At 42.4% G+C, this 21,570-nt stretch overlaps 2 protein-coding genes across 2 annotated transcripts; both read right to left on the reverse strand.

Moving 5' to 3' along the window:
• Window positions 1-8,973: 8,973 nt before the first annotated feature.
• On the reverse strand, window positions 8,974-9,975 carry LOC308126055 (trace amine-associated receptor 1-like; the record flags this gene model as incomplete). The annotated part of the gene is made up of 1 exon (XM_080490156.1): window positions 8,974-9,975. One exon carries the CDS (start codon window positions 9,973-9,975, stop codon window positions 8,974-8,976), a length of 1,002 nt encoding a protein of 333 aa, XP_080346282.1.
• A 2,687-nt stretch (window positions 9,976-12,662) lies between these two features.
• On the reverse strand, window positions 12,663-13,643 carry LOC308126056 (trace amine-associated receptor 1-like; the record flags this gene model as incomplete). The annotated part of the gene is made up of 1 exon (XM_080490157.1): window positions 12,663-13,643. One exon carries the CDS (start codon window positions 13,641-13,643, stop codon window positions 12,663-12,665), a length of 981 nt encoding a protein of 326 aa, XP_080346283.1.
• Window positions 13,644-21,570: the final 7,927 nt, after the last annotated feature.

The following is a 21,570-nucleotide window of genomic DNA, read 5'->3' on the forward strand; positions in this document are numbered from 1 at the left end:
TTGGTGTCTGAATGTAAACTCAAATGTGTGAATCACATGTGTATGTCGGGGGTCACGCGTTAATCCGCTCTTAGATTTATATGTAAAATATGTTTGTGAACACACATGTTGCACACGCAAAAGTAAAGCTGTGCATGTGTGACTAGATTTGCACAAGCAGGAAAGTGGTTGATCCTTGCGTTGTGTGTGTGTGTGTGTGTGTGTGTGTGTGTGTGTGTGTGTGTGTACACCAATAAAAACCTGTAAAACTAATTTCTCGTTCACTGTCACTCTAAGTGGATTTTTTGCTTTTTTTGGTCCTTTTTTTTTTTTTGCCGTCAGTCAAAACTCACATGCTTTGAAATCATTGTGCCCTGCTGGACTTCTACTTAATATTATGACAATTTATCTAACGAGACAGAACAAAATCAAAAGGTCAGATCACTTTGAACTGAGGGTAAAACAAAAACTTGTGCTAATTATGACATAAGAAGATCTGAGGTGACGGTGAAGATGTGATCAATGTACGGATCAATGTAGGAACTCGCAAAAATAACTATGAATACTTCTACAGGTCATTCGGATACCATATCTCCCTTTTGTGACCTTTTCATCTCAACCACTGGAAAATTATAGTTGAGCATAGACTGGTTCTTCAGTCCAACATTAAATCTTTTTTGAAAGCACTATTGTGATGCATTCAATGTTTGGTGTCACATATTCTGCACGAGGACCTTGTTGGACATGCTTGTTGGGTTAGTTATTGACTATACATTAATATTTTTCTTTCTCCCTGTGACGGTCTGGTAACATGTCCAGGGTTGCGAGTTTGGTTAATTTCATCAAAAAAACTGGCTCCGGTTCCAAGTGACCTTTGAGTTGGGACAGATGCTAGATGGATAATCAAAAGTACGATACACAAACACTGCCTCTGAAACTAATTAATTCATTAATTCATGAAAACATCACGTTGCATGTATTAGTTGTTGGGGTGTATACTGTAAACATTTCAAAAGTTTGGCGTTTGCACGGCAATGGTTTCGAAAATGGAAACAAGGAACACAGAAACGGAAGAAACCAGCGGCGGCTGGCCAATAGAGGGCGCCGGGGCTTTCTCGCTTCCAAAGTTCTCCTGTCCAATTTCTCTGAACTGTTTCAGTAATAAAAGAGAAAGTTTGTGTCAGAGCCGCCATGTTGGTTTGGTTTTAACTGCAGGGGCTGACAGCTTTGAGTGATGCGTTCAGGTGCATCATGGAAGTCTGCCCTCCGACGTGTGAACGAGCTGTGGGGCTCATGGGCGAGCTGGAACACCCATGCGCAGCACACGGCAGTGCAGCGCCGCTGTGTGTGTGTGTGTATCAGTGACATGCCGTGAGCACTGGGGTTGGGTAGGCGGGGCGTTGCAAAGGGAGACCACCAATGTCGACACCAACGACGCTGACGGCGGCGCTGTCCGTGGTGCTGAAACCACTCCTGCGGCACGTCTGTACCACAAATTCACATGAAAGTGACAACCACACCTTTACAACAATACCTCTTACTCTTAATTCATGACATTCACATGGTTATCCTGACATCAGCCAAAAATTTAAATTTCTGATTCAGAAAATGCCATATTTTACCAGATACACACCATATAGCTAAAGGATGACCACCGCTGTAATCACACTACAGAGGGAGGGAGTGAGAGAGAGAGAGAGAGAGAGAGAGAGAGAGAGAGAGAGAGAGAGAGAGAGAGAGAGAGAGAGAGAGAGAGAGAGAGAGAGAGAGAGAGAGAGAGAGAGAGAGAGAGAGAGAGAGTCCATGCGCCTGTCCTTCTTGACAAAGATGTCAATCACAGAGGTGTAAAAGTCCATCATCAAACTATTTATAGTCAACAAAAGCCAGGAAACCAAGTTCTCCCAGGTTCTGGAATCGTGCCTCCTTTTGCAAGCTGATTCCAAATCAGAATGTGTTTCCATTGTGACGTCAAACTAGGAATGTCGTCCAGTCGCCTGTGGGATTCCTCAGGGGTTGGAACAACATCAGTGACCCATGAATAATTTAACTCGGATATTAAAAAAAATTTAACAAAAATCAACTCTCTGATTAAATCAGATATAAGTCATATGAACTGGCATGAATTATGATTTTATTCATCGCCAACATGAGAAGAAGCCGAAGCAAATGATCAAATTGTGCCTCCCTTCATTATCCTGCATGATCATATGCAAGTAAATGCTGAATGAAACAATCCTACACACGTGTTTTACCACCACGGTTGTGGACGTGACGGCGTGAAGGAAGCTGTCCTGCACACCCTCACCTCAATGGTCAAGCTCTTTATTTCATCATTTATATGAAATAGGTGGGGGGATTATAAAAGTGAACGCTCAGTGTGAGAGCTCTGCTCTGCAGGAGTGTGGTCGAACACACTCAAAGGCACCGATGTGCCTTTTCTTGGTGGCGTTTGAATTAACACCCGGCGTTTGTCTCTTTTACGGGATGGCTGTTCTTGGATTCTTTCACCTCCTGACTGTTGCCCGTTCGCGGCGTCTTGACATTGCAGGACTGTGAAAGCATGACGACTTTAAATGAGACCAGTCGCGTCTTTGGCTTGATCTCATGTAACCCGGGCTCTTTCATATGGTGTGCGTTATTTTTATAAAGTTGGGAACCTCCTGGTTATAATCTCCATCACTCGCTTCACGCAGCTCCGCTCTCCCACCAACTCCCTCATCCTCTCTCTGGCTGTGGCCGACCTGCTCATCGGGCTCGTGATATTCCCCCTGAACATGCCCTTCTCTTTGAGACTATGTGTGAACATGATCACCGTGTTTTGCAGGATCCGGTTTGCCGTCGACTTCACGATGAGTGTGTCCTCCATGTTGAACCTGTGCTGTATTTCCATTGACAGGTATTACGCCGTCTGTCGGCCTCTGACCGAGTAAAATCACAGACCACCTGGTTGGGGTGATGATCGCAGTAACGTGGCTGGTAGCTTTCCTTGGTCCTGGTAATAGTGAGTTTCAAAAACTGTACAGACGTTTGTTTTGTCATGATTTGCAGTTTGGCCCTTCTGACGTTTTTCGTGCCGTCGATGGCTTTGGTCTGCGTCTACTCGTTGATTTTCGTGGCTTCACAGAGGCAGGCGCGCAGCATCCAGAACGCCACCGCCAAGTCTGTTGTCGTGGCTATTGTCGTGGGATTGTTTCTGATATGCTGGACGCCGCTCTTCCTCGCTTACCCCTTTCAAGTTAATGGGCACCGTGGTAGTGAACCTGCTGGAACCCCTGAACTGGTTTGCACTGTCCAACTCTGTGTACAATCCCTTCATCCACGCTTTCTTTTACAAATGGTTCTGGGAAGATTTTCCAGGGTAGCCTCGCTCACACAAACCTGTACTGAGTGTTTATGTACAACACGACAATAAACGCAGACATGACCTCCTTTTCTTTACGTTCTTTCTCACTCGACATATCGTCAGTGTGTGTGTGTGTGTGTGTGTGTGTGTGTGTGTGTGTGTGTTCAGAATGAATAAAGCATTCATTTCCATGGGAATTATCAGATTGTAACTTTAAATTAAAAACTTGAGAACAGAAACAGGGCCAGAGAATAAACAAAACCTCAGGTGACTTGTCTTCTACCCAATGTCACGAGTCTTCTGTTACTCCATCAAGTCGCACCTGTTTTTTTCGCCAACTCACTTGGATCCAACATCTATCATACAATATATACGCTTTAATATTAATAATAATATAATATAATATAATATAATATAATATAATATAATATAATATAATATAATATAATATAATATAATATAATATAATTAGTGCAGTCAAATGCACAATTTTCTGTAATTAATTGTGATTAATCGCATTGATTTTCTTTGTAATGGATATTTATTCAGGGGAATTAATAATTAATATCGACTCAATACACAGAGTCTATATTCAAATTCAAAGACTATATTTATGACGTCCTTTTCGCTTTGCGTGAAACTGTGTCCCTCCAAGATCAGTAAAATAATAAAAACATATTTTGATAAATTAATAAACATCTAACATAAGTCTGGGTTTTGTTAGAGTGCAGGTCCACCACTTTGAGAACTTTAATATTTCTAGAAACAAAGTTGTAAACTTATTACATGAACCAAGTGCCAACAATATACTATAATACACACACACACACACACACACACACACACACACACACACACACACACACACACACACACACACACACACACACACACACACACACACACACACACACACACACACACACACACACACACACACACAGAAGGTAACACCAAGAAAGAGAGAGAGACAGGAGGCACACGTGAGCCCACACTCACGCATGCATGCACACACACACACACACACTTATAATTATAATTATGATAATTATTATTATAATTATAATAACAATAATAAGTATTATTATTGAAAATGTTCAACATTATTGAACATAAAGTCAATAAGGTCCTGAAGGAGTTTCCATTCATTTAAAAAAACTTTGGTGTAACTTAAAACTATTATTTATCTTATTAGAGGACGTACATACATGTAATGAAGACAAGACAGTTTTGAACCTGCATATTAGCTGCGACATTATTCATTCCCACTGTTGTTTTAAAGCAGCATTTGACTTTCTTTGAAACTTTGTCTGAATTATTACAAGTCCAAACATTAGGTAATTGCCTCATGACAAATGAGTTTGCCTATGAGTTGCGTCTCGGGTCGAACCAGATCAGTGTTTACCACCAGAGCTCCTCGGGGATCGCACACATTCACACCTTTAATGAGAGAATTTCATGGCCTCGTTGCATCAGCTTGTATTCGTGATGCAAGAGAATTGTGTTTTATGAATTTGCACTTTTATAAAAAAAAATGTAACAAATACCAAAGCGACCTCTTCACCTCTGCTGTGGTCCTGGTGGTTTCCAACCCAGAGCTACAGTTTGTCAGGTGGGGGTCGTTCTCTCAGAGTTGTTCTTGTGCCAAAGACACAACAGAGACCATCTCTGTGCATTCTTGTCCAAGAAACTGTCCCTGGCCGAGCAGATTTACGATGCCAGTGTTAAGAACACTGGTTGTGCATCGGGATACCATTATGTACAACTTAATTGTCCGTTTGGCTACCAGTAATGATAGTTATTAAAATGAATTTAATCTGATATGCATCCGATAACCTCTGGGGTGCCACCTGTTTAACAGGAAATGATTGTGAATTTGTTTATATCAGTCTAATAAAATATACTAAACTGTTGAATAGGAATTTTTTAGTAAAGACTGAAGAATTTCAGAGTTCTTGACACAGACCAGGTTGAAATTTCTTTCAGATTTGTGCACATTATTAAGACAGCATGTAGGATTCCAAAAATTATATTCATTACTTTTGCCAACAAAAGTTCTGTTTTCATCTGCGAGTATTTATTTATTTATTGGTTTGTACATATGTATTTTACCAACTTTTCGCAGGAACTATTAACCCGAATTACATGAAATTTTCAGAGATGATTTGTTATCATCAAAGCACCGATCGATTAGATTTTGGGACATTAACGGCTAATCGTTTCCAAATAATTCCCCCAAAACTGCGGAGGGAAAATTCAGATGAGAGCGGCACCTCGTGGAAAAGATCAAAGGAGATCAGCGTCTGTTGCCATGGAGACGCTCCCTACTCAGTGTTTCATACAGTCATGCAGCTACCTGACCTACCGAGTGAGCATCAATACAAGCTGACGGCTATCATGCTCGTGATGCTAACTCGGTTCCGCAAACAAATGTTGGCGTTGGCGAATGTCTGCGCTCTACCGAGTGTAGCTCTAGTTCACAATGAAAACAAACAAAACACACAGATTCTAACAACCTATGTATATGATATGAAGCTTGGTGTGTTTATGAATGTGTGAGAGATGGAGGGAGAGAGAGAGAGAGAGAGAGAGAGAGAGAGAGAGAGAGAGAGGTGCAGAGAGTGTGGGATGTGTGCTGGAACTACAAAACAAAATGGAAGATCACAAGAAACTACACTCTAAAATCAAACTACAGAAACTAAACTCCAAAATCATTGAAATCAAAGGAGGATAGAAGCCAGAATTTAACGGTCAATTCATTAATGTGCTTATATGAACGCACTTCAAGCTGTAAAACATCTGGACTCATCAAATATAAATGGAATATAAACCCTGTGCCGGAGTGGAACATTAGTTGACCGGTTGCTCACCACTCTTAATGTCACCACCACTAGAACTAAATCCAAAGTGATGAAATCAACACATCTTCATGAAAGTTAAACCGTTCTTTAACTTACCTAATGCCCAGTAGTTTCCACGTCTCCTCGGAGTCGTTGAAGGAGCAGTTGACTTGTTGTCCAGGATGAAGGAAGATGGAGATTCCTCGGTTTCCAGTGAGCATCCCTGTGCCAATTCTGGTTGTGCAGAAGAAGAACAAGGGTTCTGATTTTGGAACCGTCCTTGCAGTGCCCCGGTCCTCCCGTGCAGATCCAAGGAGCTGGTCGCTTGAACTCTGTGATGAAGCTTTGTCCTGCCCGCTGGAGGAAAAGCAGAACGAGTTCTGGGAGCTGTGATCTGACTGCTTTGGCTCCCGGGAGGAAAACATGGCTGGTTCTTCCCAGGTGATGAGGCCAGACGCTGGGCGCAGGCCTTCTCCGTGTGGTGGAGCTCTGATTCAAGGCCTTCTGGGGTTCAGGAGGTTCTGGGCTGACGGGCCGTCAGGTCAGGCAAAAGCTTTTGTTAGGGGGCCAATACAAAAGCGTCAGCTCCTGAGGAGGACTGACCAATCACCTTCAGTTACTGGCTTCATGACACCACCGTCGGGGGGTAAAGGTAGACCCTGAGAGGGGAGGGGGGAGAAGTGCAACCCCCTGAGGAGAGCTCTTGCAGCCAGATATTGAGACTCTCATGTTACGATTTTAATACACAGATAAATGAAATTGTGTGTCGAGTGAAAAGCCAACATCAGGAGCTCTTGTCAGTCTGGAGGAGTGACGGCACTGACTGGGCGGTTCCAAACTCCCCTGTCCACCTTCAGGACCGGAGGGTACTTTTCTGTCACAGATTAAACTTTACCCTGTTCTATTGTCTTCGATCTAAGAATATCATGAAGTTGGAAAATATCTGGTGGCCAGACGTGGAGTAGTGAGGAAGAAGTAGTGAGGAAGACTCTCATTGATATCTGGTCTGAAGACTTTATATCGCGGTTGTTTGTAGCTCCCCATTAGCCACGAGCTAACTAGCCTAGCCACCACGGGCTAAAGCTGCAGGACTTCCTCTTTCGGTCCGGACCAATCAGTGAGCCGTGTTTCTTCTGTTCTTCTTCTCTGGTCAGGGTTTGTTTCATGTGACAGCGCCCCCAAAGCAGCAGCTGGTGTAACTGCAGGACGTTTTCCAGGCGGTTTGTTCTGGTTTCTAAAGTGAACGTGGCTCCGGTGTTGCTTAAAAACACACAAAAAAAGAAAAACTTGTATTTGTTCTTGTATTACTTTGTATTTTCTTTTGAAAAAGTTGCAGTGTAAAGTGGGCCTCAGTTTTTGTATTGTGACTGTTCAGTTAGATTTTTAGATTTGTTCGAATAGAATAGAATAGAATAGAATAGAATAGACTTTATTATCCCAGAGGGACTTTTTTTAGTAATCACAACTAAAGTTCACCAGGTCATACCAAAATGAACATTGGTCTTCGTAGTTTATGTGGCTCTCTGGCACACTGCATAGTATCTGTTCAGACGCCGTCGCCCTGAACCAGAGTTCATTTGTTGACACTGGATAGAATTTCTATATTAATCCATCCATTTTCTATAATGCTTTATTTCCCATTCAGGGTCACAGGTTGCTGTGCAATACACGGTAAAGTTAAAGACGGACGGTTACAAAATTCCCATTATCATGTACAAATATATACAATTGAAGTGAGCCTCAAAGGCAAGTTATACTTCTCCCAACCCCCTTTTTGAACATGTAACACATATACAGTAAAATTGTGTGTTGAGTGATATTTGGATGAGTGTCTCTATTTTAATTTTTTTTTTCAATCACTTTGTTTGTTTCTCTGGTTTTTGTTTTTATTATTTTTTGTACATGTTTGGACATATAAAAAAATATAGAAATGTTTTAGATAATAATAATTAAAGCAGGTTTTTGGACTGTAGGTGTAAAGTGGAACCCCCGGAGCTAACTGCTTACAGATTAGTCCGGTCCAGGTCTCTAATCCTTTACATACAGTCAATGTAAAAGCGTCTAACAGGGAGCTCTCTCTATATATCATTTATTGCCAATGTGTTGACAAAATAATTTTTCTTTAAAATACAGGCCTTTCTTTTAGGTTGCTTACACAATGTGTGCAGCTTAATTGTGACTTCAGAGTTCATCACTGAGTGGTGACACCTCCACTTCCATTATAGTAGGTACATACTATGCAGGCGAGATTAATATTTAGTCGAGGAAAGATATTTAGTAGACGTCGGGGTACATTGAGCCATCGAACCCAATTGCAGCCACACTTTATGCCTGCTTTGCATTGTTTTGATAACTTTTGTTACCAATGTGAGATAAAAACAGAGAGACGACTATCAGCTGCAACTGAATCCCATAAATATGGCACTTTGGTTCATTTAGACATAATAAGCAGAATATTTCCTTTTTTGTTTTGAATAATTTAAGTTCTGCTATAAACTTCTAAATAATAAGAAACTGTTTTTTCCATCCAGACAAGAATCTCACTGTTTAGAATTCCTAGTATTGTTCTCAGTGTCAGGTGTGCAAATGAAGTAACAGGAAAAATACATTTTTAATCTTTTTCTAACTTGTAGGATGATAGATTCAGATATTTCCATTGTGGTAGTAACCTTTGTTTCGTCGTTTCATAAGTACTGTATAAATAACATTAATGTAAAAGAAAATCAATGATAACAATCAGGAATAGGCACCAAGGTAGTTTTATTGATATCCCACACTAACACAACAGAGTTCTTCATCACTTCAAATGTGTCAAAACAGTCTTGAGTTAGTAAAATCGCTTTTTATGATTTTTCCCGTCAGGATAATTTTAAAAGCCGACCTGAACCAGCTGTAAAAGAAAGCATAGATGAAGGGATTGAGCAGAGAGTTGAACAGTGCGAGCCAGTTGAGGGTTTCAAACACCTGATGTGGAATCATGACGGCGTCCAGCAACTGAGAGGAGAAACACAGAAAAAATGGCAGCCAGCACAGGAGGAAGACTCCCATGACGATCGCCAGAGTCCTGGTGGCCTTTCCTTCCACCTTTCTGACTGTTGGTCCATACTTTGTACTGTGACCGTTTGTGTTCTGGAGGCTGCGTGCTTGTTTCCTCGCCACGAGGAAAATCTTCAGGTAGATACTCACCATTATTACCACTGGGAGGTAAAATGAAAACATCGGTCCCAAAATATTTGCAAGCACGATACCAAAGTAACAGCTTTCTTGGCATTTTTCAAAGTTCAATCCTGCGACCAGAAATCCAACAGCAACCAGAACTGATGTGCACCAGGTCACGACAATCATGATCACAACCACATGAACATTAATCTTAGTTCTGTACGACAGAGGCTGGCACACTGCGTAGTACCTGTCAATGGAAATACAGCACAAGTTTAAAATAGACGCCGTGCTCAGTGTGACATCAAAGCTCTCTCGTACTTTGCAAAGCAAGTCAGGATAGTAAAAACATAGGTGGGCAGAGTATTCCATATTGAGAGGAAACACCACAAAACCAACCAGCAGGTCGGCCACAGCCAGAGAGAGGATTAAAGAGTTAGTGGGAGTGTGCAGCTGCTTGAAATAGACGATGGAGATTATTACCAGAAGGTTTCCACCAACAGTGACAGCAGATACAGAGCTCAGGAAAATGTACAATAAAACACATATTGTGGAAGGGGTACTTTTAAATGTGAAAGAGACAATATCGATCTGATAACAGGGATGGATGTCATAAACATGAGAGCGGTTCACCGGGCCTCCTCCTCCTGCCATCTTCCTGGAAACCTGAAAACCATAAGAGAGGAGTGTTTCTTTTTTTCTTTTTTTTATCTCAACTCATGTCACACCTCTCACATCCCAGATTACATAACTCCTCACTCACAAGGCCTGTTCAATACTCTGCTCTTTTTATTGAGACCAATCTGATAAAGATTTTTTTTGTAGGTTCTGTAACCAGCCAATCAGATGCGTCGATATGACGTCACACAAAACAGCAATCGACTGATTCCTTGTCTACTGTCATAGTTAAACAACAGAAAAACCTCAGGGAGACAGAATACACAGGAATCAGACTGAGAGCGATTTAAAAAGTGTAACAGAATTTTACTGCATTATTCTTGCAAGAAGAGACGACGTCACAGTAACAACATTTTGCGTGATTGTACTGGAGTTTGTCTAACCATGAAGTCGGACTGCGTCTTCTTAAAGGCGCGATAGTTTTGAGAAAGATCTGACTGCTTCCTGCACTGTAGACTCTGAAGGTTACAAAAAGTAGCACAGAGGTTCCAAAAGTGCCGACACGGGTCGTCCTGGAAACTCAGACTGCAAAATTACACACCAGTTTCTTCTGGTCTGGTGACGTTCCAATGATAGTACAATAAGGTCAAGACGTGGGTCCGTTGATAAGAAATTAAAACCTGAAGTTAAACTTAGGAAAGTTTAATGGCGACCTTTAATACGGATGATATTGGATGATAACAGCTTGAATTGGGGTTGAGGATTAGAAACAGAGTTTAGGGGGTAGAATTTGGGTTTGTTCAGGGGTCACTGGTAGAATTGACCAAGCCAAAACAACACTTACGCACTTATTTCATGTGCACGCGTGAATAAAACTCGTTTATACGTACGCACACTCCGTGTTCTGCCATTACAAACTGGCACTGGAGTCTGAAAGCACGCCGCTGACCGTTGCATAGCAACCGACTAAACGCCACCACTATGTGTCCACCATCTTGGAAGGGCCAAAGTTTGTGCTGTTTATTAGATTAGATCTTTGGGTTTGACAGACGTTTGCTAACTGGATGTGTTGGTTCGTAAATTAATAATTTGTGAAAAGAAACACTTTCTTAATAAATGCCCTTTGGCTAAATTCCTTGTGCTTTTTTGTAATTTGGTGTTTTAATTGTGACATTTGCTGATTGTAACTCGGATCTCTTGTACTTAAGTTTTTAATAAATATCAACAAACATAGACTTATAGTTCGGTAATTAGTCCCCAATCTCAAAAAATTATGACTTAATTACAAATTTATTTCAATTAATAATTTTAATTAAGAGATTACTCTCTTGTTAGCCTTTTGTAATGAATCTATTACTTCCTGTAATTTTTTTATGAATGAGCGACAATTTATTCCAATTAATAATTTCAATTCTTTATAAATTACTTTCAGTAATCTATTACAAACAGTAATTTACTACTAAAAAACTAAATGTAAATCCCAACATAAGCCATATATGTAGTATGTATGTGTGTTATCTATGTTTTATACTTCAGTGTGGATTTCAAATTAATAGATATTAATGTCCACGGCCTTTTGGACCAATAGACTCATAATGTATGAGGTTTTGCTGAGTAGCAGTTAAGTATTTACCGTACCTGTACACATTTACACAAGAACTTATTTCAATGTGTATGTCTGAAACATTGAAGACGCATGAAAGATTATGTTTTGATTGGATATTTAATAGTTTTATTCTCCACGGATTAATTTCCAAGAATGATTTCTTTCAAAAAAGTAAACATTTCATAGAGGTGGGAAAACTTTGGTATAGTAAATAGATTTGTCCCAACGTTGACCTGAAGTAGTCAGTCGTTAGGGTTAGTAGTCATGAGTGTGTTTATTTGATTCGATGAATTTGAGATTTTGAATTTCTTTACACTTTGTAATATAAGCAGATGCCTTTTACATAAGACTAAAAAACAACAACAACAAAAACATTTACTTTGAGCTGTATGTGTAGAAAACAAATTTACTTCTCGTCATTGTGCGACTCATGAAGTCTCTTTCCATTTCCAAATTTAAAGTACAACAGCAACAAAAACAAAAAGTGACAGCGAGTACAAGCAAACTCTGACAAACAAGGAGTATTTAAGGCATTTTTTAAAAATCAGCTGTGATTATCTATCGAGTGGGAGAGCAATCAATTCTGGCAATTTCTCTAAAAACACATTTGCTCTTGACATTTTCCACTGGACCGGGGGTGTCAAACATGAGGTCCGTCTGCCCACAAGAGACTCCAATCCGGCCAAACCACAAAGCAAATGGTCAAAAAAAAAATTAAGAAAACATAGATTTGTTTCAACAAACAAATTTCAACCCAATCCTGACACTTGACCTGAGATTCCAGCGACGCTGCCATGAAAGACATCACAGCCTCACAGCCATGCCGTCAGTGTGAGTGTGTAAATAAAAACATAATGCAACAGTTATAGAAGTGGTTTTTTCTTGTTGTTGTTGACATTTCATTGTATTTTGCACCAGAATGTCTCGGTGAAATCGCTCAGGTTGTCGTTGTTTGGTCTCGTGAAAATAAAGACATTTTCATCATTCACACTCTGCGACACAACAAAGAAAGGCTTTAAAAAGTAAATTCAAAGGTTGTTAAGGATTTATTTCACGCAAGAAGAAGAATTCCTCACTATGTGTGTTTTTTTCCACGGCGGCACTGAATCTTCTGGCTTCACTGCAGTTTGGAATTAGTACAATTTCCTCGCAATACTTTGCCAGACACAATGATTCTCAGCGCCGACCTGAACCAGCTGTAAAAGAAGGCGTAAATAAAAGGGTTCAGCATGGAGTTGGAGAGTGTGAGCCAGTTCAGAGCTTCGACCACAGACACCGGCACCGAGCCGTCGGTGAGGGGAAGAAAGGTGATGCAGAGGAAGAAAGGAGTCCAACACAGAAGAAAAACTCCCAGGACAACTGCCAGAGTTCTGGTGGCCTTCCTCTCCGTCTTACTGGCGATGGCACCAGACTTTGCGATGTGGATGCTGCGCGCCTGCTTCATCGCGACGAGGAAGATCTTCATGTATATGCACAGCATGACGACCACGGGCAGGTAGAACGACAGAATGGGCCCGATCGTGTTTTCCATGAGCAGGTCAATCAGACACCGCTCCTCGCACTCATTCAACCCGGCAATTATGACCCCGACCCCGATCAGCCCGGAGACCCCCCAGCTCCCCAGGATCATCATCGCCGCCACGCGCCGGTTGATTTTGGACCGATACGTCAGCGGCCGACACACGGCGTGGTAACGGTCGACGGAGATGCAGCACAGGTTGAGAATGGAGCACGTGCTCAGCGAGATGTCCAGGCTGCTTCGGACTTTACAGAACAGACCCTCGTGCCGCACGCACAGGCTGAGGGAGAACGCCATGCTGAACGGGAAGACGACCACTCCCACCAGCAGGTCGGCCACGGCCAGCGACAGGATGAGGGAGTTGGTGGGAGTGTGCAGCTGCTTGAAGTACACCACGGAGATCACCACCAGGAGGTTTCCACAGATGATGACGAGGGACAAGAACGCGAGGAAAGTGTACAGCAGCATGCAGCCGGCCGAGGGGCTGCGGGTCAGGATGTAGCTGAAGTCATCGATCACGTAGCAGGGATGTATGTCGGTCATGACCTCGGTCCCGTTGACGGTAACTCCCGCTGCCATTATTTTCTTAAGGTTTCCACATCCTACACGGTGTGAGAGTGAAGATTCCTGTCCAGCACCTGTGCAGAGAGGATGTCCGCTCCACTTGGTCGCCAAGCGATCTGAAGGGGTGGTGGACGGTGTTAAAGGGTGCAGCTCACATGGCTTTGAGGAACGGTCCAATCACAGGAAGTCTAAGATTAGTCAAACTCCTCTCAAGAGATTCCCGAGGAACCAGTCAGAAAGTAGTTTGTTGAAGTTTGAAAGACTCAAAGTATTTTCTTTTGATTTCTCCAATTTTTTCCACGACAGCCCCCGATGAACTTCAGCTTCTGAACCTCAGGAAAAGGTTTCAAGCTGACCGAACTTATTTAAAGACACACGTGACAAATGTTCCAGAACGACATGCAAGTTTGCGTGGGGTTGGTAGGATGGGTGTTTATCTGGAACACGGTGGGCTCTGTGTGGAGCCCTGGCCTGTGAGGCCCAGAAGAAGATCGGTCCAGTCAGGACGAATGTATCGTGATCACCGTCTGGAATCTCGTGTTTCGTCTCCTTCCTCTGGTCCCTCCTGGTTGGAGGTGGTCTTCTCTACGTTCTTCTGGTCCCTCCTGGCTGTAGGTGGTCTTCTCTTCGTTCTTCTGGTCCCTCCTGGCTGTAGGTGGTCTTCTCTACGTTCTTCTGGTCCCTCCTGGTTGGAGGTGGTCTTCTCTACATTCTTCTGGTCCCTCCTGGCTGGAGGTGGTCTTCTCTACGTTCTTCTGGTCCCTCCTGTTTGGAGGTGGTCTTCTCTACGTTCTTCCGGTCCCTCCTGGCTGTAGATGGTCTTCTCTACGTTCTTCTGGTCCCTCCTGGTTGGAGGTGGTCTTCTCTACATTCTTCTGGTCCCTCCTGGCTGTAGGTGGTCTTCTCTCCGTTCTTCTGGTCCCTCCTTGTTGGAGGTGGTCTTCTCTACGTTCTTCTGGTCCCTCCTGGTTGGAGGTGGTCTTCTCTACGTTCTTCTGGTCCCTCCTGGTTGGAGGTGGTCTTCTCTACATTCTTCTGGTCCCTCCTGGTTGGAGGTGGTCTTCTCTACGTTCTTCTGGTCCCTCCGGGTTGGAGGTGGTCTTCTCTACGTTCTTCTGGTCTCTTCATTCTCTTGAACGGTGAAGTTTGTTTGAAATATTTATTTCATGAACAATGACAATGAGGTGAAGAAGAAGAAACAATACACCTTAGATAAAGTACTAACAGCAGAGAAGCTCTTGAAAGTAAAAACTAAAAATGTTAAAGAACCATACAGTCTAATTCAAGACTCAAGAAACTTTATTTATCCGCCAGAGGGCAGTTTAAAAGCAACACACCCTGAGGAGTTCATGCGAAGACAACCATAAAAACCTAAGAATCACCATAAGCATAGAAAAAAAACATCTAGAAACCAAATCATATATATCATAAATACAATAAATGAGAATAGACGTCCTCATAGAGTCCTCACAATAGTGAGTATATTTGGGCTTTTTTTTTTTTTTTTTCATGCTGTTGATATTCAGGTAGTCGCAGCTTCCAAGTGAACAGGAAATGAGGTAAATAGTCACAAAGCTGCGTGAGCCGACAAAGGAACCACAGACGTTCCTGAATAAACTGGCAGGAGAAAAAAGACAAGGCAACATTCCAAAGTGAAAAAGTAAAGCTTTCATTGCATTTTGGGCGTCTGTTTACGCAACAATGGCGGTCGGAGCCACTGAAAGTCGATAGTTCTCACACGCTCAGTTGATGGACGATAACAACAGTGTTTACCTCCAGAGTGTCGCGACTCCCAGAACTCTAAAGGCCCCTGCATCCTCCCTTTTGAACCCATAAGAACAAGAAGAAAATTCGGCAGTGACGTCAGCCAGCAGCAGAAAAAAAAAGCTTTTTCGGCATGACTGTTCATACTCCGATAAGAAGCTGCCGAACTCGCAGGCCACGCCCCCTCGCAGCAGGCCACGCCCCCTCGCAGCAGGCACAAGTCTGTGAAGCGGCGTTTAAACTTTTCAACTGCACAGTTTATTTCTGGCCTCCAGTGCTTTCAGAAACACATTTCTCTGAACTTTTTCAGTGATAAAAAAGTTTTTGTCCGAGCGCGATGTTAGTCCAGTTTTAACTCCAGGAGCTGACAGCTGTTCGTGATGCGTTCAGGTGCATCACGTCAGCCTACACTCATTTCACATTTTAACGAGCTGCGGCGCTCGTACAGTAGCGCTGTTACAAGCTAAATATGATTAAAATATTATCGACAGTCCTGAGCGAACTAGAACTCGCATGCGCAGCACACGGCAGTGCAGAAGTTTCGGCAGTGCGGCTCCTACATAGTTCGGCCAGGGCGGTTGGCACAGCCCAAACTAATTTGTTCGGCCAGAAGGAGCTGGCCGAAGGAAATGACGTCATTTTGTTCGACAGGACCCCGCACTGCCGAACTTTCGTCTTGTTCTTATGGAGTATGAAGAGGCCTTAATGAGACTTTTATGAGACCGACAAGCGACACAGCAGGACATGACACTTACATGTATGTCAGTGGTGGTGAACAGCGGTGTGAGAAGTTTAACCATCTGGAAAGTAGCAGAAGATGACTTACAAGGAATTAGGTTTAATATTTCTCATCACACTTGTGACCAAAAAGCTGAATTATTAAATATTTCATTCACTTTATAGGAACTTTCAACTTAAAAATGTCTGTTTTGTCTGAACAAGTTCAAATGTATAGAGAAAAGTAGTCGGATGATATCTACAGGTATTTGTAACAGTTTATTAAGTTTAGTTGATCATGAGGACAACTGATAAAGTCCTGAAACAGCCGCGCTACAACATGTATAGTGGAGCTCCTGTTTCTCAAGTTGTGAGTGCTGGTAAATGATCTCAGCTGCTTTCTTAACTCAATAATAGGCCCGAGTTACACGACTGCGTTTTCAAGTGAGAACAGAAAACCTTTGGTACACAGCAGCGGCGCTCGCAGCCACTGAAAACACAGCTCTTTAAAAACGGCTCCCAAAATGGAACCGACTCTGTTTCCGTGGAAACGACGCAAGCGCTGCTCCTGCACACCGTCACTGCGGCTGTAGTAAACAGTTTCTTGCGTGAGTAGACAGCGGCTCCATGTTCCCCGGGGACTTTGGTAGTTTTATAGTTTCATGTTGTCCATCAGTGGACGGGAGTTTTTCTCGTTGATGACGGGAAAATCGCTCGGTCCTCAGCTGATGGTTGAATTGGACCTGATCGGTTCAGAGTCGTGTGGCACCGAAGCCCAATCATGGTCACTGACGAGCCCAACACGTTTCTGTACTGCGAGAGGAAACGGGAAAGAGCTTAGAGAGTGGTAGAAAAATGTCTTTATGTGATATTGTTAGGAGTTTTTCTCCTGCATTGTGTGGCAAGGAAATTCTCACCAGAATCTCAGAACACCTGGATGTTCCCAGATGAGGCGGAACCAGAGGGATTATGGGAAGAATTTGGAAAGTTACCAGTTTTATCTTTGGCTGAATAGAGATTAAATTGGTATGGCTAGAAGAAACACTCCTTTTCTTTTTTTTTCCATCAAACCAGGCCCAAGTGGAAAGTTTTCTCTTCATTTTCAACGCTAAGAAACGACGTATTGTCACACAAAGTACAGAACTATCTGAGCTGCCAGTTTATAGGAGGAAAATGTTTGGCGCTACAAACTATATAACGGCAATAACTTTTACACATGTTGTCCATTTTACAGATTTACCCTTAAACTGGAAACTGATAGTGAAATGAGATCTGGTCTGTTCTGTCTAGAGTTTATGAAAAAAAATCATAAATATAATGAATAAAATATATATATAAAATATACTTATTTTTAATATATGACATAAAATATAAATAAATATAATATATAGAAAACATAAATGAATATAATATAAATTATAAAATAAATAGAAAATATAAAAACTAATGGCCAGCTTATAATGAAAACATTAAAAATAAAAAGTTTCAGGAGCCGTGATTAAACTCTCCACTTCTTTTCTGTAATTATGTCTCGTGTTAGACGATTAGATGCAGCCCTCATCAATTAAAGGTGTGAATGTGTTGTTTGGCTGCAGCCAGGACCCGAGCAACCACACACACACACACACACACACACACACACACACACACACACACACACACACACACACACACACACACACACACACGCACACACACACACACACACACACACACACGTTCTCACCTCTTGGACCTGGGACCTTATTGGCTTCTCACAATAACGCAAAAAAGCAAGCAAAACAAATTCACTGCCAATTAGAGACGACACAAATACACCCAGAGAGTCCAATTTAAAAGGACAATAGAACAAAGAAGTATGCGTCATTGTGAGCCAGGGAATACTCTCTCTGTGTGTGTGTTTGCTGAACGTGGAGCCGGAAGTGTTGGTAGCTTCCGTGAAGCGCTCTGAGTTTCATCATGATGCTGTGTGGGTCGCACAGAGAAGAGTAAAAGTTCGCTTTTCTTCTTGTGCACCGTCTTCAGGACTTAGACGAGAGGCTTTGTGGCCACACAAACTTCAGCAAATGTTATTGGAATATTTTCAGATCTAGTCCAGTCGACCCTCTCAGTTTGCATTACGCTTAAAATCAGCCTTCTCAGCTGGAAGCAGCTTCGCAGGGTCAGTCCCAGGCCTCGTTTACACGACGGCTTCTCAAGTGAAAATAATCAAAGTTGAGCAACATTTTGAAAACGATGACACGGAAATGGCAAAAACAATGTAGCTTGCACGCCAGGCCACAAGGTGGCGCTGCCGGTTGTTTTTGTAATGAAACCACACACACACACACACGCGAGCAGAGTACAACAATGACGGACGACAAGCTCCGGAGCTGCAGAAGCTCCTGAGGCTCGCAGCAGGTGGAGCAGGACCATAGACCTATAGCACTTAGAGTTGTATAGGAGGGTTATGAGCAAGAGTCTACGTCCACATTTCTATGTGCTCCGTCTCTTCCATTGCATTTTTGGTGTGTTTGGTGGGTCACAGCGCCCCTAAAGGCCTGGTATATGCACTACATGCCGTGTTCATAGTGACGTGTGGACGGAGGTTTTTTTGAGAACCCCGGGGAGAAAAAAGATGGTTTGGGCTCGTGTGGATTTGGCCTCATTGCCAAGAAATCTCCACACTGCCACTTAAAAAAAAAAGAGAAAAGCTGGTGGAGACGCTCTCAATAATCTTACATCTTGTAGAGTGAAGGCAGAAGAGCTACGAAAACTCATCCCTCCACAAATATGTGCACTCTTTGTCTGCTTACTCTAAAAGGCGCGGCGCGTCGTTTTACACTCTGTAATTACGATTAAACATTTTAGACAAAAGGTTTGTCTTTGGTTCGGAGTTTCTGTTAAGGTCTTTCCAACCGTCAGAGCAGAGTCTCACACCTCATCTCAGCGACAGCGCAGTGAAAGGCACTTGGACAATGTCCCTTTTTATCCATGAGTGTACGAATGTAGTAAATTTTGCTCAAGCTCGTCCTGAGCCTGCTTATTCTGATTTAATAATAAAGTGACACATCATTCTAAAACAAACATGCCTGTTTTTGCAAAAGCAACCATCCCACAATCCAGATTCCTGTTGTGGTTTTCAAGTTGGACTGTCGTATGAATATTCCAGCAGTGTGACTCATTTTACTGTGTTTTGCACCAGGAGGTTATTAATGAAATTGGCTTCATATTGAGGTTGTGGTGACTTTCCAGACTAATTGTTTGATTTTGTGAAAATGAAGACATTTTCATCAAGCATCCTTTGCAGCACAATAAATTCAAACTTTAAAGTTTAAATCTAAAGGTTACCATGGCACTATTTTACCGGTCCTGCTCACTCGAGATGAAAATGGGCCGTTTCGCGGTCCCTGGACTAAAATGTGTTTGACACCGCTGGTCGAGAGTAGCTGCCACACACAGGCCAGTCTGAGCCTGACGCGGCCACAGCACCACTCAATTTGTTTTAGTGCTTTGAGATACTGGAACTTTGCATTGAGACTGAAAAAATGAAAAAAAAAAAAAATTTTAGATTGAGGAATAACAAAACTTAAAATTTCCCTTTTTAAAAAAAAATAATAAATTATCACAAGGTCATCAGATTAAGCCCATTGGTCGCTCAGTTTTGGCCCCGCAGGCCTTAAGTTTGACACCACTGGTGTAGAATTGTGGCTTTCAGTTCTTGTTGATGTGAGCAGAACGTGTAGTCCTCCCTCGGTTATCCAGATCTCAGACGTATTCCCAGATTTTAGCCTGAAGGTGCTATAGAGGAGAAACAGAAACAAAAAACTTATTTTCACCTAATTAAAAGTTTTCACTGTTGTTGAACATGCTTTAAATGTAGTTTGGACCAAAACACAGGTTTTGATTGTTGCCATCATTTTCCAGATTCCCAGACACACAAGAAGGTTTATTGCCAAATAATAATATATAATGGACAGTTGAGCGAGTCTTAAAGGAGTCATATTATTCAGCTTTTCAACACTTTCACATGATCCCGTTGGTCCAAAAACATTGTATTCAAAGTTTATTGCCCCAAATCCAGCTTTTCCTTAAAATTTGAATATTGGATCATAGGAGCTGCATTCAGAATCTGCTGTGTCTGTGTGCGCTGGACTGGCTCCGCCCACACATGCCCATCTTGGGAAGAGAAGGAAGTACTTCCTCTCGTGGTGCCATGTGCCAGAGCAGGGCTGCCTAATTGTGGGAGGAGTCAAAGGGAGGGCCTACCTTGATTGTGATTGGCTGAACCCCCGATGACACTATATAGGGTTTGATTTCTGATTGGCTGGTTGGAGCAACACACTTTTTAAAACCTGAAACCAGCCAGGGAGAGAGAGGACAGACTGTCTTCACTTCTGGGACGTCAGTCCAGGTATGGGGACGATTAGTACTGCTGGAGAACCTTTAGGAAGTGAATTTTGCATAATATGACCCCTTTAACGTTCTTCAGACTGAAGAATAAATCATCATTTTATTTCACTGTTTCGATCACTTCACCTCCTGCCACATATAACACACCAGACACAATGATAAAGAGTCAGTCAGTCACTTCACCCAAGAACAGAAGATTCCTTCGGAAGTTCCAGTGACCAAATGTCGCCCCCTTTTCCAAAAAGACACTGCTGCTTACATCTACACAGTCCAGGTCAGGAATCACATTGGCTCTGCGACTCAGAGAGTCAGTTTATAGGCCAAATGATGAGGTACCATGACCGGACGGACTAGTGTGTGACTCAGACTGTTCCTGGAAGGTTGAAAGTAGACTTTCCTTCATGGGTGATTATCAGTTTTGATCATAAACGCGGAGCAGGACGGTAACATGACAACATCCTCGTGACAGGAGACTGTGTGGACACCCTATAGGATATAAGAGGTAAAACACTTCTGGGTCAGATCAGCGTTCAGTTCAACGTCGTTTCATCTTGAATTTCATCCTTCAGACACGCAAGAGCAACAGACAATTTAGTTCTTCCTGACAACAACAGTTTTCTGTGTATTTCACTGAGAGTTGAGCTTGAACAGCAAGGAAAGGCTTTTCTTTTCTTCACAAAGTAAAAAAAAAAAAAAAAAGAGAATTCTGTAATACAACAAACGAGTTCATGGCGGCTCCGCATCACAACATCCTGAACTGAGAGCATCTGCTGCTGGCGTCTTGGTACCAGATTCCACAGCAGACCTGTCAGGTGTTCTACGTTATATTCTACCGTTATATTCTTTATCAGCCCAAACAAACAAACAAACAAACTGTTTCGCTGAAAGAACAGGAAATAACTCAATTGGCTATCATGGCTTCACGCTTCTCGTTACACTGCCCCCTACAGGTTGGGCTGCTCATCGTCACTCTGAACCAGGTGTATATGCGGGTCCATGTAAATAAAGATTTTATTTTGGAGATGTAGAGATGGAAATATCTGCTTTGTAAAAACGTGTAAACGTGGCC

The sequence above is a fragment of the Lipophrys pholis genome (genome assembly GCF_963383615.2).
Source record: "Lipophrys pholis genome assembly, chromosome: 21".
Taxonomy (NCBI): Eukaryota; Metazoa; Chordata; class Actinopteri; order Blenniiformes; family Blenniidae; genus Lipophrys; species Lipophrys pholis.